Here is a 15,248-nt window from a genome sequence, read left to right as displayed (position 1 = left end):
CAATGCGAACTAGGAGCAAAAAGCCTCTCAAGACACTCTTGTCCTCCTAGTCAACCACAAGACGCATTTCACACCAACAACACCAACACTGACACATGTAATGTACTCTCTCTGGATCTTTATGCTAACCTTTGTTTTTATCACAGGGCTAGCTACCAAGCACCATTATCCATCCAAATCATACCCACATGGCCACACAGGAAATTTGTACGACACCAATCAGCTTCCAGGAAAAAAATATGTTACATCAACATCAGAGATCCCAAGTCAAAACAAAACTACACAGGATGCCATGATCTACTGCAAATAAAAATCGATAGGAAACAAAAATTTGAACCCGTGAATCATATTCAAACTAAGCCTGCAATCTTTTCCCTCACCTTATCAACCCATACACTCACCCCTCCCATCTTGGTGAACTTCACTCATCCTTCTCTCCTCTCTGCAAAACTGTCTACTACCTTATAATGGCCTCTTCCTATAACACCCCTCCTCCTAGCATATATAACCTTGTAAACAAGATGAACACTACCCTCACTATCCCTGAGGATCTATTCCCAAAAGTTTTCATTAACTCTGAAAATATCAGAACCAAGAAACCCCCTGACTGGAAATGGTGTTTCATTACAAAACTCTGCAACAACATCTGTTTCCAAACTTCAAAAGTTAGTTCTTTCATCAACCCTCATTGGGAGCTCCAAAGTAGAGTTGAGGTGGAAAATTGGAACAGGATAAGAAACTATTACATCCTCAGACTCACCCATGAGGAACACTACTCTACTCTGGGAAATGGTGGAACAAGAGGAGATTTTGACAAGCTTATGGTCCTGGTTGGTATTCCTGTAGGAGGACATGAATTGATAGATGAAGAACAATTCAAAAAGGTGATGATCTGGTTACTCATCAAAAGAATACCATCCCATATCATACCAGACATCCAAGGTATCCTCAGGCCAATTGGAGTCTACCAAACTGCTAAGACAGATTTGAAAAGAACTTGGAGGTAAAGCTTACAATTGATGTTACTAGAGCTTTGAAATTTGGTATTGAAGCTTTTGAAACCACCACTACTTCACACTGGCTTGAATTTGCCTATGCTCTCAATGGAATAAAATTTTGTAAAGTCTGCAGAATTCTAGATCATCCAAGTCCCCCTTGCCCCTCTCCACCAAATCACTCTCAATCCCACTACAACAACTTCCCAACCCCTCAACCAGCTCCCCCACCAAGAACCCAGCAACAAAAAATTATTCAAGCTGGAAAAAACATCATCTATAGACCCTATTATGATGTTGATGTTGCAGCTGAATTTGGGATAAAAATGAAATTAGCAAAAAAAACTGGAACTTGAAACAGCTTCTGCAAATCTTGCCTCATCTTCTAAGGAGACACTCATCTTCAGTGCTCAACCTGAAACTCTTTTGAACAATTTTTCAACTTCACCCAGATGTTTTAGCTTTCCAAATCAAGAACAAAAAACTGGAGATAGCTAAGAAGATTACTGGAAATTACAAGAAAAACTATCCAAGGATGAAAACTGTTGTAAGAGCTAAAACCGTTAGCACCTCAAACACTGAAGAAAATCCGCTTCCACTACTCGCATCATCCTAACAAAATGGTGGAAAACAAAAATACCCAACATCAATTTTCTATTAGTGTGGCTCAAAATACTTTTCTGCAACTCTCTCTTTAAAAATCAAATTAGCAACAATATGTTCTTGCATGTCAAAAATTATTACCTGGAAATTTGGCGGATTCAGTCTAGGCTTTTTCTCACCTTGATCATCTTCAAGAGTTTTCTGATCATGCACCTTCTTGTCGCTATCCAAATATTGAGACATAGTTGGAGAATTTCTCGACATCAACAAATTTATCTGCTTGGCTCTGGTTGGAAAAATATGAATGGGAAGTTGAAAAAATTTCTCTTTCTCTTGTTTATATCTTGGCTTGGAAGAGCAACAGTATTCACATCGCAACCGTCAAATGTAGTTGCAGGAAATCCTACACTACACCCCTCATATGATTTCATTATTACTCAACTCATTTTTTAGATTTACACTCTTAATTTTATTGATCAATCTTTGAATATTCTTACAATAAAAGATAAAGGAATCAAGAATGACCTCTGCTCTAGACTTTCTCTCTCCTATTTACTTGTTTCTTACTCAAAAAAGATCTCTCTCTTTTCTTTACAACTTGAACGACTATTTATAGGGAAATACATAGTGGATGACAGCTAATCTGTCCTTTATTTTCGGATATGGCTTGCGACATTCTCGCAACCTTAAAAATGTTAATCTCTCAAACTCTCTAATTTTCGCAGGATCATCACATCTTTCTCATGATTTTAGCTGATGTCGTTTATTATATCATTTCTAAAATTGTTCTGCGACGCTTTTGTGTTGTGTTGTTGATAATTTGGCTGAAATATTATTGCTGCGAGATTCTGATCCTACATCTTGCCTCTTCTCATATCTTCTCTGCAAAGTAGAGAATGATGTGAGAAATGCCGCAACTGTTCATCTCTTCATATTCTGCATTTATCACACGTATTCTTTCTTCCATCCGTTTCTTGACACGTCTTCTGTAACCGCTGCTTTTCAACCGCTCATGTATTTTCGTCTTAATGGTGTTTATTTCTTCGAGTAAAAAATATTCCTTATATATTCTTCTGACTCTTCTTTTTACTTTCTCTTCTCTTTTAATTCTCTCATCTCTGCAACTCTATTGTTCTTCCGTAAATTCTGCTACTGTAGTTCTTTCTTCTTCAATATTCTTACTTTTTACTCATTCCCATACTCTAAATTCAAATATGCCTCCAAGTGGCCATAAACATGAGAAAAACTTAAAAGATTTCCAAAAATATCTTGCAGAGAAAGGTTTCACACTTTCTACCATTCCTGGTGAAAGTGCCAAATTAATTCTTTCTATCAAACTTTTTTCTGATCAATATTGTGATGATCAATCATAATTTCGCCAGGTCAAATTCTCGCAGGTCTCCCCATTCCTATTTACGACCCAGATATTCCTCTGTTCTATGAAATTCTCGCTCATTCGGGATTTTTGCAAGCTATCTTTCAGTTGAGTGGGGATTGCATCCCTCTGATACTAGAGTTCGCTAATCGTGGTGCCTGTAAAGGATCTCTATACTCCAAAGAACTTAGGGATCCTAAATTTGCAGACTTAGAAATAATTGCTGAGAAATATATAGTATCAAGATTCTTTGAAAATTATGAATTGATCTCCATGAAGAAAGAGAATACTCGCTGGGGTATTCGTTTAAAAAGGAAAGATAACATTGATGAAGAGAAAATACTTATGCAAGATATTGATTGGCATTCTGGTAAGAACACAACTCCTCGCCAATCCAAAGATGATAAGTGGTGTGTTTTTCCCTTGATGCTAAGAGGGACTTATATTGCTGGATCAAATATTCTTCCTGAGAATCTCGTTACCTATCAACCTTGGGTATTCTCTTGGACCGAGAAGGAGAAGGAGGTATGTTTCTTCCAGTTTTGCTCACTTTATATTTCTTTGTAGGATCAGAATCTCGCAACAATTATGTCTCAACGAAGTTAACAATGGTATTGCACAAAATCGTCGCAGAACAATTTCAGAAACGACATCATCAAGGATCATGAGAAAGGTGTGATAGTCTCGCGAAAATTAGAAAGCTTGTGAATTCAACATTTGTAAGGTTGCGAGAATGTCGCAATCCATATCCGAAAATAAAGGACAGATTAGCTGTCATCCACTATGTATTTCCCTTATAAATAGTCATTCGAGTTGTAAAGGAAAGGGAAATCTTTTTTGAATGAGAGATAAGTAAATAGGAGAGAGAAAGTTGAGAGCAGAGATCATTCTTGATTTTCCTTGTAAGAATATTCAGAAATTAATCCATAAAATTAAGAGTGTAAACCTAAAAATAGGCTGATCAACGATAAAATCATAAGAGGGGTGTATTGTAGGATTTCCTGCAACTACATAATGGCGCTAGAAATAGGGAGATTGAAGATCGAAAGTTGAAGATTGTTGATTGAGAAAATTCAAATCAAGAAAGTGATTAAACAAGGAAAATTTCTTGTTTGGTCCTAGGCCCATATAGTTATTTATAGTAGGGTCCAACCGGAATTTTTTTTTATTCGGAGGTCCAAAATTAATTAAAACATGGAAATATCCATAATGCCCATTACTACCAAACGTGTGTGTCTACACTGCTTACAAATTTGAGTACATATCTGGTACACTGCTTAAAAATTCGAGTACATATTTGCTACACTGCTTACAAATTTGAGTACATATCTGTCTGAGTACATATCTGTCGTACTGCTTACAAATCCGATTATATATATGAATGCTTACAAATTCGAGTACATATTTGCTACACTGCTTCCAGGTAGAGTAAAAATCTGTAAGAATCAATGATAAATAATTTAGAAAACGTATTACATCACATACATTGTAGGATCATACAATGTAGCAACCCAACCTTCGATGTTCCTCCAAATCCATTTGCAGCACACCTTCTTTCAAACACACGTCACAACCAATTTGTAACTTCATCAAGACCACCACCGATTTCACAAGCTTGCAAATCTGAACCAACAACAACTCATGTTCCTATCATTCAAAATTTGTCATTTCTTGCAATAAGTTCTGAACTGCAGCTCCAGATCATCTCCATATCCAATTCCAGTACTGAATCAAACGTAACAAAGAGCATCTATTTCAGTATTTCATATACGTACTGAATCAAACATAACAAGGAGCACTTCCTATGAGTATGCGATATATGTACTGAAGATTCATGAACTACAAATCAACAGTATGACAACAACAGGTGACAGATCTATGAAAAATAAGAGAATCGAAAGACATATTACAGTATTTCACATAAGTACTGAAGGGTAAGACTAAAAAAGGATCAAAACACAGCAAATAGCACTTCCTATCATTATTATACATACATACTCATGGATCGAACCAAAAAAATTGGAAAAACTTCAAATAAAACAAAATTAGAAGAGTTTTGTATCAGTACGCCATATATGTACTGTCAATTCATACACGAAAAACAACTGTAACAAACCTAAAAAATGTTATAATGTTGAACCAATGATAAATCACAAATAACCGCTACAGTTTTAGTTACCTGTAACCCTGGGAAAACAGCATTGTTAATCGCAGATTCCATATCAACCCAAAGAACAGGATCTTTATTGAAGAAAATCATGCCACCTCTCGGACCTCGTAATGACTGCAAATTGAAACAGAAGACATAGTAAACAACATGACCCTTGAACCTAAACCAATAAAAACAAATGCTGCTTGTGTTGGTGTCAGTAGTTGCAGTCTTGCAGACTTCATGAATGAGACTAGGTGTACCTTGTGAGTGGTGGTTGTTACAACATCACAGTATTCAAATGGGTCGGCAAGTACATATGCAGCAACGAGACCACTTATGTGAGCCATATCCATCATGAGAAAAGCCCCAACAAAATCTGCAATCTTCAAGAAACATAGCAGGAAATGGAATTAGGTGTGCGTAATGGGTTAACTAGTCTGATTCTATGATCACTAAGAATCACAACTGTTTACAATCAAAAGATATGTGTATACCTTTCTCATTTGAGGATAACCGAAATCACGAGGATAATCACTAGCACCAACAATTATGAGTTTTGGTCGAAAGAGGGTGGCAGTTTTCTCAAGCATATCATAATCAATAAGGCCTGCAAGTGAATTTGGTAATGAATGCAAATTATCAACGAATTATAAATGAACAACAATAGACCACATAGTCATTACACAATATAAGAATGCAGAGCAACACCTGTTGATTCATCAAGACGGTAGGGCATCGATTCAAAATAAATCGAAGTCCCAGATACCCGTCTTTTAGGAGTCATAAATCCATGTAACAAGTGACCTCCATGAGGAAGATCCATACCTTATGCCAGTTACATGAACAAATTAATACAGCCCCATATTTTGAAAGGAGAGTTGATTACATCCCTTAGGGGTTCAAAACTGATTTCAAAAAATTGGAGAGAAAGAGAAAGAGGCCTCAACTTACCATAATACGGTCATGTGGGTTGAGAAGTGCAGTGTAAACTTCAAAGTTAGCAGGAGACCCAGACAGAGGTTGGACATTAACTCCCCATTTCTTTGGGTCTAAGTGAAATGCAGCCAAAGCCCTTTGTTGACAAAGTGTCTCTAGCTCATCAATGTACTCATTGCCACCATAGTACCTACATTGCAGAATGAAATGATCAAATGCATTTCAATACAAATACAGGGAAAAAATACAACATTAAGCACCATCTTTACCTTTTACCATGAAGCCCTTCTGAATACTTGTTTGTTAGACAAGAACCCACAACTTCCATCACTGCGTGAGATGTAAAATTCTCTGAAGCAATGAGCTCCAAGCTGTTAAACTGACGATTCTTCTCACTATCAATTATTGAACGTACTTCAGGGTCTGCCTAACTTGAGAAGGTAATCTATCCGCAGTAGTAGTACCCAACTTGGGAAAAAAAGTTGAAGAACCTTTAGTAAAAATATTGGGTTGTTGTACAGCAGCACCCATTATTGCAGCTCCACTGTATGCCTGCATCTTCTTCACTTCTCCTTAAACATAACAAGGAGCACTTCCTATGAGTATGCGATATATGTAGTGAAGATTCATGAACTACAAATCAACAGTATGACAACAACAGGTGACAGATCTATGAAAAATAAGAGAATCGAAAGACATATTACAGTATTTCACATAAGTACTGAAGGGTAAGACTAAAAAAGGAGCAAAAACACATCAAATAGCACTTCCTATTAGTATTATACATACATACTCATGGATCGAACCAAAAAAATTGGAAAACTTCAAATAAAACAAAATTAGAAGAGTTTTGTATCAGTACGCCATATATGTACTGTCAATTTATACACGAAAAACAATTGTAACAAACCTAAAAACCATAAAAGAGTCAATCAAATCGATTTGGTTATCAGAATACAATCAAAAAAACAAATCAAAAGAAGAAAACCGAACAAAATAATCAAACAAGATGATTAGAAAGGATACCTGGAAACAGAAAACAAATATTCTCCTCATAAATCATAATGATGCACCATCTTGTTCTTCTTCTTCTTAAAAGTAGTCTAGGTTTCTGTCAGTACGGGATATACGTACTGCTGGTTCATACACAACAACAAACTGAAATAAATCTAAAACCAACAAAAATGGAACTGGTATAATCAGATCTAATAACGAAATGAACAAACAATCTGATTATTCATCTAGATCTAGTAAAATAATCAACAAATTAGACACGGAGATAAAAGACGAAATCAAATACAACCACGATTAGATCGTGAAACCCTAATATAAACATTGCAACAAAGAAAGTTTCATCTGATTTTGTAGAAGCGAGAGATATTGAAGAAGACCATAAATCGAGAGAGTCTTATTTCAGTATCGAAGATATGTACTTATGAATCAAACAACAACAAGTGATAAAACTAAGAACAAAACAGAATCAAAATAAATTTGTATCAGTATTCAACATATGTACTGTTGGATAATACCCCTGAAAGCACGATTTTGATAAAATGAAGAAGCGAAAACAACAAGATAATCAAATCGAAAGTTCAAATATGTTAAAAACATCATAATCTAGCCAAAAAATTAAATAATTACGATCAAGATTCATAAAAAACAAACCAAAAAAAAATAAACGCAAAAAAACAAACAAAAACCGAAAGAAGAAGGTGAAAACGTAATCAAAACGATCCGTTCTTCACAGATTCAGTTGAAAAAAAACAACAACAACAACAACAGAAAGAGATATTACATAACATACCTGTAAATCTTCAAAGAGATCTTCATAAAAACTCTAGCTCGTAATCCAAAAGCAGGAGCAAAATTTGAAAAGATGAAGAAAGAGAGGAGGAGAGCGGAACTGAGATCTGTAAAAAATGGTGATTTTTTTAAGAAACATATATGTATTATCAGGGAATGGGTAGTTTGGGTATTTTTAAAAGTGGATTATGACATCCCGCACGTGTATCGGACCAGGGGATAAAAAAATTAGTCCAATTTCCTCTTTTTCTTTTTATTATGGACCTCTGGTTACTGGGCTTTAGTGGGTGGACCTGCTACTAACTAAGACTACCATAATAGTACCTATTGGTAATTCCTACATTAAACAAATAAGTGAATCAGTTGGAGGAAAGATGAATAGAATTAATGAAAATTGCAAAAGATTGGAGTGTAATATGATATCAAAAAGCTTGGTTAATGAATTCCATGAAAACATCAAAGGAAGAATACATAAACGAAATTTTGAAGGAAAGAAAATTATGGCGGTAGAAAAAACTTCACCTTTGAAAGATTGGGAAAAGCAAAGAATTGTGTTCATGGCAGAAGAAATACCAAAAGAAAATTTGAATCATACATCTCCATTGGTTGTCACATTGCCTATCACACGAAAAGAGAAGGATACCGCAATAAAATCCACAGGAGAATGGATGTTGAACAGAACTTTAATTGATGCAGGAAGTTCAGATGATATAATATTTTATCATGCATTTCGGGGAATGGGATTTAAAGATGAAGAAATGTCCAATTCAACATATTTTGTTCACGGCTTTGGAAAATCCACAACAAAACCTAAAGGAGAAATAGTGGTACGAATTCCACTTGGAGAAATCGAAACACATGTGACATTGTGCGTGGTGGATATGGAATTGCCATATAATATGTTATTAGGAAGATCATGGATACATGCGCTAAAAGCTGTGGTATCAACGTTGCATCAATGTATTAAATTCCCCACTCCAAGTTGAATAGGTGAAATCAGAGGAGATGTTGATAATGCGAAATTATGTCATCAAATTGAAGTAAGGCGTTATGAAGAACAAGCAAAAAGGAAACAATTTCGCAGAAAATTGGTAAAGAAAGCAAAGAAGGAAGAAGAATTTAGAGTATATATGATAAGGGCGAAAGAAGGCAAAGCAATACCCATCAAAATTTCGGAATAAGGAGAAGGATCCATAAAGGCAATTAAAGAACCCACACCAATGGGAGAACCTAAACCCAGTTACACTGCCGCAAAACCAACAAAAGAAATAAATGTTGGGACTGAAGAGGAGCCTCTAATGTTGAGAATTGGAACCAAAATGGATATAGAAGAAGAAGAAGAAGAAATAACTATCAATTTACTGCGAGAATATAAAGATATTTTCGCAGGAAACATGGATGAAATACCAGGAACAGATCCAACAATTGCTTTCCACAGACTGGAGATTAACAAAAACGTGAGACCATTAAAACAGAAAATAAGAAAAATCGCAACAACTTACCATTCCCAAATAGAAGAAGAATTACAGAAAATGCTGGAGGAAGGAATTATAAGAGAAGCTAAATACCCAGAATGGATAGCGAAATGGTCATTGTCCCAAAGAAAAATAAGGGAATCAGGATTTGCATAGATTTCACTGATTTGAACAAAGCTTACCCTAAAGATAGTTTTCCGTTACCCGATATTCCTCAAATGGTGGAATCTGCAACAGGAAATGATAGGGTATCATCTTTAGATGGGTACAAAGGGTATAACCAAATTCCTCTCGCTGAAGAAGATCAAGAACATACTTCTTTATTTGCTCCTAGAGGTTTATATTGTTATACGAAAATGCCGTTTGGTTTGCGAAATGCGGGAGCAACATATCAAAGAATGGTAGAGAAGGTGTTCGCAAAATGGATACACAAAACATTAGAAGTATACGTGGATGACATGTTGGTAAAGAGTAAGGAATCTAAGGACCATGTACAAGACTTGAGGGAGATTTTTGAACAAATGCGACAGTATAACATTAAATTGAATCCCGAGAAGTGTACTATTGGAGTTGCATCGGGAAAATTTTTAGGCTACATTGTATCAAAGGAAGGATACAGGTTGATCCGAAAAAAGTGCAAGCAGTTCGTGACATGCCAACACCAGCAACAATAAAATATGTACAGAAGTTGAATGGGCTTCTAGCTTCACTGGGGAGATTCATTTCGCGATCATCAGACAAATGCAAATATTTTTTCGATATACTCAAGAAGGGTGCGAAATTTAAATGGAGTGATGAATGTGAAAAAGCTTTTCAAGGAATCAAAGAACATCTTATGAATACAACTACCTTACAAATGGCACAACCAGGAGAAGAATTATTGATTTACCTTGCGACAACGTCGCATGCATTAAGTGTTGTATTATTGCGAGTAGACGCAGGAGTGGAGAAACCCATTTATTATATTAGCAAAACTTTTAATACCACAGAGAAGAATTACTCAAAAATTGAAAAGTTGATCTTAGTATTAGTTTATGCATCATTTAAGCTCCGCATATATTTTCAAGCACACAAGATAAGGGTATTAACAAAAGTACCAATTGAATCAGTGATGAAGAATTCTAAAAGGTCAGGAAGGGTAGAGAGATGGAATGCACAAGTAGGCCATTTTGATATTAAATATGAAGTTTTATCTTCACCAAAATCACAAGTTGTTGCGGATTTCTTGGCAGAATTTCCTTTAGAAGAAGATGAAGCAGTAGAAGAAATGATGGATGTAGAAGACGAACATGGAGATCCAAAAGATTTATTAACAGAACCAAATAGATGGATCATCAAATGGAGAAGGAAATGGAGTTGGAATTGTTTTAATCTCGCCAGAAGGAATAAAGATGGCTTTTTCATTCAGGTTGGAATTTGAATCCACTAATAATGAAACAAAATATGAAGTTGTGATACATGCATTAAAATTCGCAATAGAAAAGAAACTAGAAAACGCCAGGATCACTAGTGATTCGCAGCTAGTTATTCGCCAAATAAAAGGAGAGTATAATACAAATGAACCATCCCTGAAGAAATACAAGAAGCTGGTTGAGGAATTTTCAACAAAACACCCAAAAATAAAATGGAGGCACATTTCAAGAAAGGATAATAGACTTGCAGACGCTTTTGCTTTCATCTCAAGTATGATGACAGATCCAACTGCGAGATGCATAAAAATACAAACACTTCTGTCACCATCAGTCAATAAAGAAGAGGAAGATGTGGATGTGATGGTCATAGATAATGAAAAAGAAGAACAAATAAATAATGTCGCAGACTGGAGAATGGAGATTCACGCATATTTGGAGAAACACCAAGAAATAGATTGGAAACACACAAGTTAAAAAGCCGAGCAACGAATTGTGAATTAAGAGATGGGTTGTTATACCAAAAATCTTTCAGTGGACCATCACTCAGATGTTTGACACGAAAGGCAGGAGAAAAGGTGCTGAAAATGTTACATAGTGGAGACGCTGGCAATCATAGTGGAGGAAGATCTTTGGCACATAGAGAAAAAATGCAAGGTTATTACTGGACATACATGCATGAAGATGGAAAACTAATATCAAGACGTTGCGAAGATTGTCAGCGGCATGGAAAGAAGATACATGCACCAGGAGCACCATTGTCATCTTCAACCAGTGTGTGGCCCTTTGGAAAATGGGGCTTAGATATTGTGGGGCCATATTTACCAGGAACTGGACAAAGAAGATACTTAATAGTCGGAACAGATTATTTCACAAAATGGACAGAAGTGAAGGCAGTACAACATATTCGCGACAAAGATATCTTTACATTCATATTCGAAAAATATCATTTGCAGATTTGGAATTCCTGCACAGTTGGTATCTGATAATGGGAAACAGTTTGAGGGGCAGAACATAGAAATGTTACTCAATGTATTCAAGATAAAATGTGGAAAGTACACTCCTTTATATCCACAAGCTAATGGGCAAGTAGAAGCAACAAATAAAACAATTGCAGATATATTATAGAAGAAATTAGAAGGACATCACAGATCATGGTGTGAACAAGTACATAATTCAGTATGGGCTTATAATACAACTAGAATAGAAGCTACTGGAATGTCACCTTTTTGTTTAACATATGGAGTTGAAGCGGTGTTACCAACAGAAGTTGTTATTCCGACAACAAAAAGAGAAGCTTGGGAGAAAAATCTTAGTGCGGGTTTAATTCTAAACAAACTTGATGAATTAGAAGAAAAAAGAGAAAAAGCTTTACAACATATGGAGAATTATCAGCGAAGATTGGCCCGAGAATATAATAAATGTGTCAAGATACGTGAATTTCAACCAGGTGATTTAGTTCTGCGAGAAACACCAATATATCAGCGAGAAAATGGTGGAAAATTAGCGAAAAAATGGGATGGACCTTACATCATAAAGGAGATAGTCGGAACATGAGCTTATAGATTAATGGACCCAGAAGGAAGAGATGTTGGTCATAGATTAGATAGACCATGGAACAGATTGTACTTGAAAATATATTATCCGTAAGAAGCTTTGAGAAGTTATGAATTTTGAAAGAATAATTGCAGGATTATTCATGACAAAACAAGATCATGATGTGTGAAATTTTCGCAGAGAATAATGACATAAAAGAAAGGGGAGAACCTTTATGGCGTACACCCTAGTTCGCGAATAAGATTTCACAAGAGGAAAATGTAAGACCTAAAGTACGTCATATGAGGGGGTACCTATTACATGACTCAGGGAAAGGCTATAATGCCACCGGAACCTGAGTCATGGAGATTTGGGTCAATAAAACCCATCCGGGAGAGGCACCTTGGATTCTCAACTTAAGCATATGACTTAGGTTGGGCGACTAAGGTAATAAGGACTCTCCCAAGGAGTGCAGATCTGATCAAGGCGCCGAGGTACACGGTTGAGTCAAGAGTCCCACTTAGGGTGCAGTCTCGTAACCATAAGCCCTATAGGTAAAAGGGATAAGAGGCTACAAAAAAAACTGGTTGTTGTTAAGACTGGATGGGAGGAGCTAACCTTGTATGGTAGAAGTACGCCTCCTTGAAGGGGCAACCAGGGGGAAGATAAGGGCGGCACCCTCCATTAGGGAGCTGATAAGTGTCTTAAGACGCAAATTTCATGAGGCTTATTATTCGCAAGGATAATTAAGGCTTGTCATATTTGTGCAACATTCCTGAAGAGGCAATAATACAAAAGAAAAAGATAAGATGAGATCAATGGGTTTTCGCATGAAAGTGCGAAGACGTCCTGCGATTTCATCGCAAGACGGCAATGTCATGGGGCTTTATTTTCGCAAGAATATTTAGGCCTGTCATATTGTCGCAACATTCCTGAAGAGGCCATAATACAAAAGAAAAAGTTAAGACAAGATCAATGGGTTTTTGTGAAAGTGCAAGGACGTCCTGCGATTTTGTCGCAATGACAAGAGATGGCATAATAAGACCTTTAATTAGGAAGGCAAAATAAGACCATATAATAAAACAAACTAATTATAAGCATTTATAACAGATTATTTTTCGCAAGAAAGATAATGAGAGGCAAGTATGGGAATCGATATACAAGAAGCATTATCTTTCTTATCAACAAAATATTAAAAGAAATAGTTGACTCCAAAGTCGATTGAAAAATGTAGCTCTCAAAAGTAATAAAAATAAGACAGCTCAAGAAAACAAAGCTAGAAAAGAAGCTCAAGCTTCAATATCAATATCAGTAGCAGGAGATGACAGAAGTTCTTCGCCAACATTCTCGCAAGCTTCTCCTTCATTTCGGCTTTGATCTTTGTCATGACTAGCATTTTGATTATCGCCAGCAATTACTTGATTAGCATCTTGAGTATCGCCAGCAACTACTTCTTCGGGAGAAATTTCTTTCTCATTCTGATTAACACCAGCAGATACTTCTTTAGAAGGAACTTCTTCTTCATCTTCCAGGAAATTATCCTCTGCACCGCTTTCATAATCGTAATCACTATCAGCAGGACGAGGAACTTCATCATCATCTACTTCTAAAGGATCAATTGATGTAGGAGGAAGAGAGTTGGACAATAAAATGTCATTTACAAGGACTTCAGCCCGGAGATGAACTTGGCGAAGAAGTGCTCTTTGATGATTCCTATCTTGAATATCCTTAAAATAAGCAAGATAATCAAGTCTTCTTTCTGCCCGGTCGCGAGAACCAGTAAGGTAGAGACAAGTAATGCATTCTCTTTGCGAATTTTAGCATATTTAGCCTCCAAATCAGAAATAGAAGAATGAAGATTCTTCTCAGACTCTGCGAAAAATAGAATACAAAATTTTATTAAGATAAGGAATTCAGAGAGATATGACAAAGGAAAGATAATTAAGGCAGTCAAACTATTATGACTACCTTCCTTTTGCGAAATAAGATGTTGAACCAAGGATAGACAACTATTCTCCCAATGATCCATTGCGTCATCAAATTTATCTCCAACTAAACCTTTAAGTCGAGACTGAAGATTTTTCTCTTTAGAAACAAGGAAGGCATTTTTCTTCGCAAGAGAAGAATAAGATTCTTCTAATTTGGAATATTGATCTTTAAGCTGATTTGCCTTCACACTTAAAGCTATTCTACCTTGAATGAGTGAATCTCTTTCAGTGATAGATGATTCTGTTACTTCTTTAAGTTCATTTCTTAAAGAGCGAAGAGATTTTTCTTGGTCAGCACATACTTTTTGGAGAATATTAAGTTGTTGCGAAGATATCGCCATCTTGTTTAAATAAATCGCTTCTCTTGAGACAAGGTTTTATTCTCATCTGATAAAGTTTCCATCCCTAAATTAGCTTTGGTTAAAGAATAAGAAAGACGAGATACTTCATTACTTAATAGATCTTGTTTTTCAACTAATTGGGTATTTTCATTGGTAAGGTTATTTATTTGATCAAGAGAATATGAATAGAGATTATCTAATTGGTTATATTGATCCATTAAGACTTCTTTATCAACACGGGCTTCTTCAACAGCAGATTCAAATTGATATCTCTCCATTACTCGTTTCTGATTTAATGCTTAACATGCGAAAGAGGGATTTAAAGGATAATTAAGCAGGGGAAGGATAAAACCATCGAAAAGGCAATTAAAGACATAGATGAGGAAATCATACCTCTTAACTCATTCTTCTTGCGAAGATTATCACGATCCAGCAAAACATTCTGAAGTTTCTGATTTTCAAGACGAAGAGCATTACATTCTTTTTCTAAAGTTGTCTGCGAAGCAGCTTTGTCAGAACCCAAATGCTTGCTCAGAATTTCGCAAACATTAGACTTGATGGGATCAGTGGAAGACTTCTTGCCATCATCTAGAATCTCAGATAAAACCTTGAAAGCAATATTTATCCCTTCCACG

At 36.0% G+C, this 15,248-nt stretch overlaps 1 protein-coding gene across 1 annotated transcript in view; it reads right to left on the bottom strand.

Moving 5' to 3' along the window:
* Positions 1-5,158: 5,158 nt before the first annotated feature.
* The window catches only part of LOC113312581 (serine hydroxymethyltransferase 3, chloroplastic-like), a gene marked incomplete at its 3' end in the record, with an annotated part of 123,817 nt that continues 113,727 nt past the window's right edge, over positions 5,159-15,248 (bottom strand). The window contains exons 2-7 of the mRNA XM_026561324.1: positions 6,331-6,488; positions 6,073-6,251; positions 5,834-5,950; positions 5,620-5,732; positions 5,386-5,508; positions 5,159-5,257 (exon numbers count right to left, since the gene is read on the bottom strand). Of these exons, the coding sequence (XP_026417109.1) occupies positions 5,159-5,257; positions 5,386-5,508; positions 5,620-5,732; positions 5,834-5,950; positions 6,073-6,251; positions 6,331-6,488 (789 nt within the window). The remainder of the gene's footprint in view (positions 5,258-5,385; positions 5,509-5,619; positions 5,733-5,833; positions 5,951-6,072; positions 6,252-6,330; positions 6,489-15,248) is intronic.

The sequence above is a fragment of the Papaver somniferum genome, chromosome 9 (assembly GCF_003573695.1).
Source record: "Papaver somniferum cultivar HN1 chromosome 9, ASM357369v1, whole genome shotgun sequence".
Lineage (NCBI taxonomy): Eukaryota > Viridiplantae > Streptophyta > Magnoliopsida > Ranunculales > Papaveraceae > Papaver > Papaver somniferum.
The sequence above is the reverse complement of the archived record's forward strand: the minus strand, read 5'-3'. Positions and strand labels throughout refer to the sequence as shown.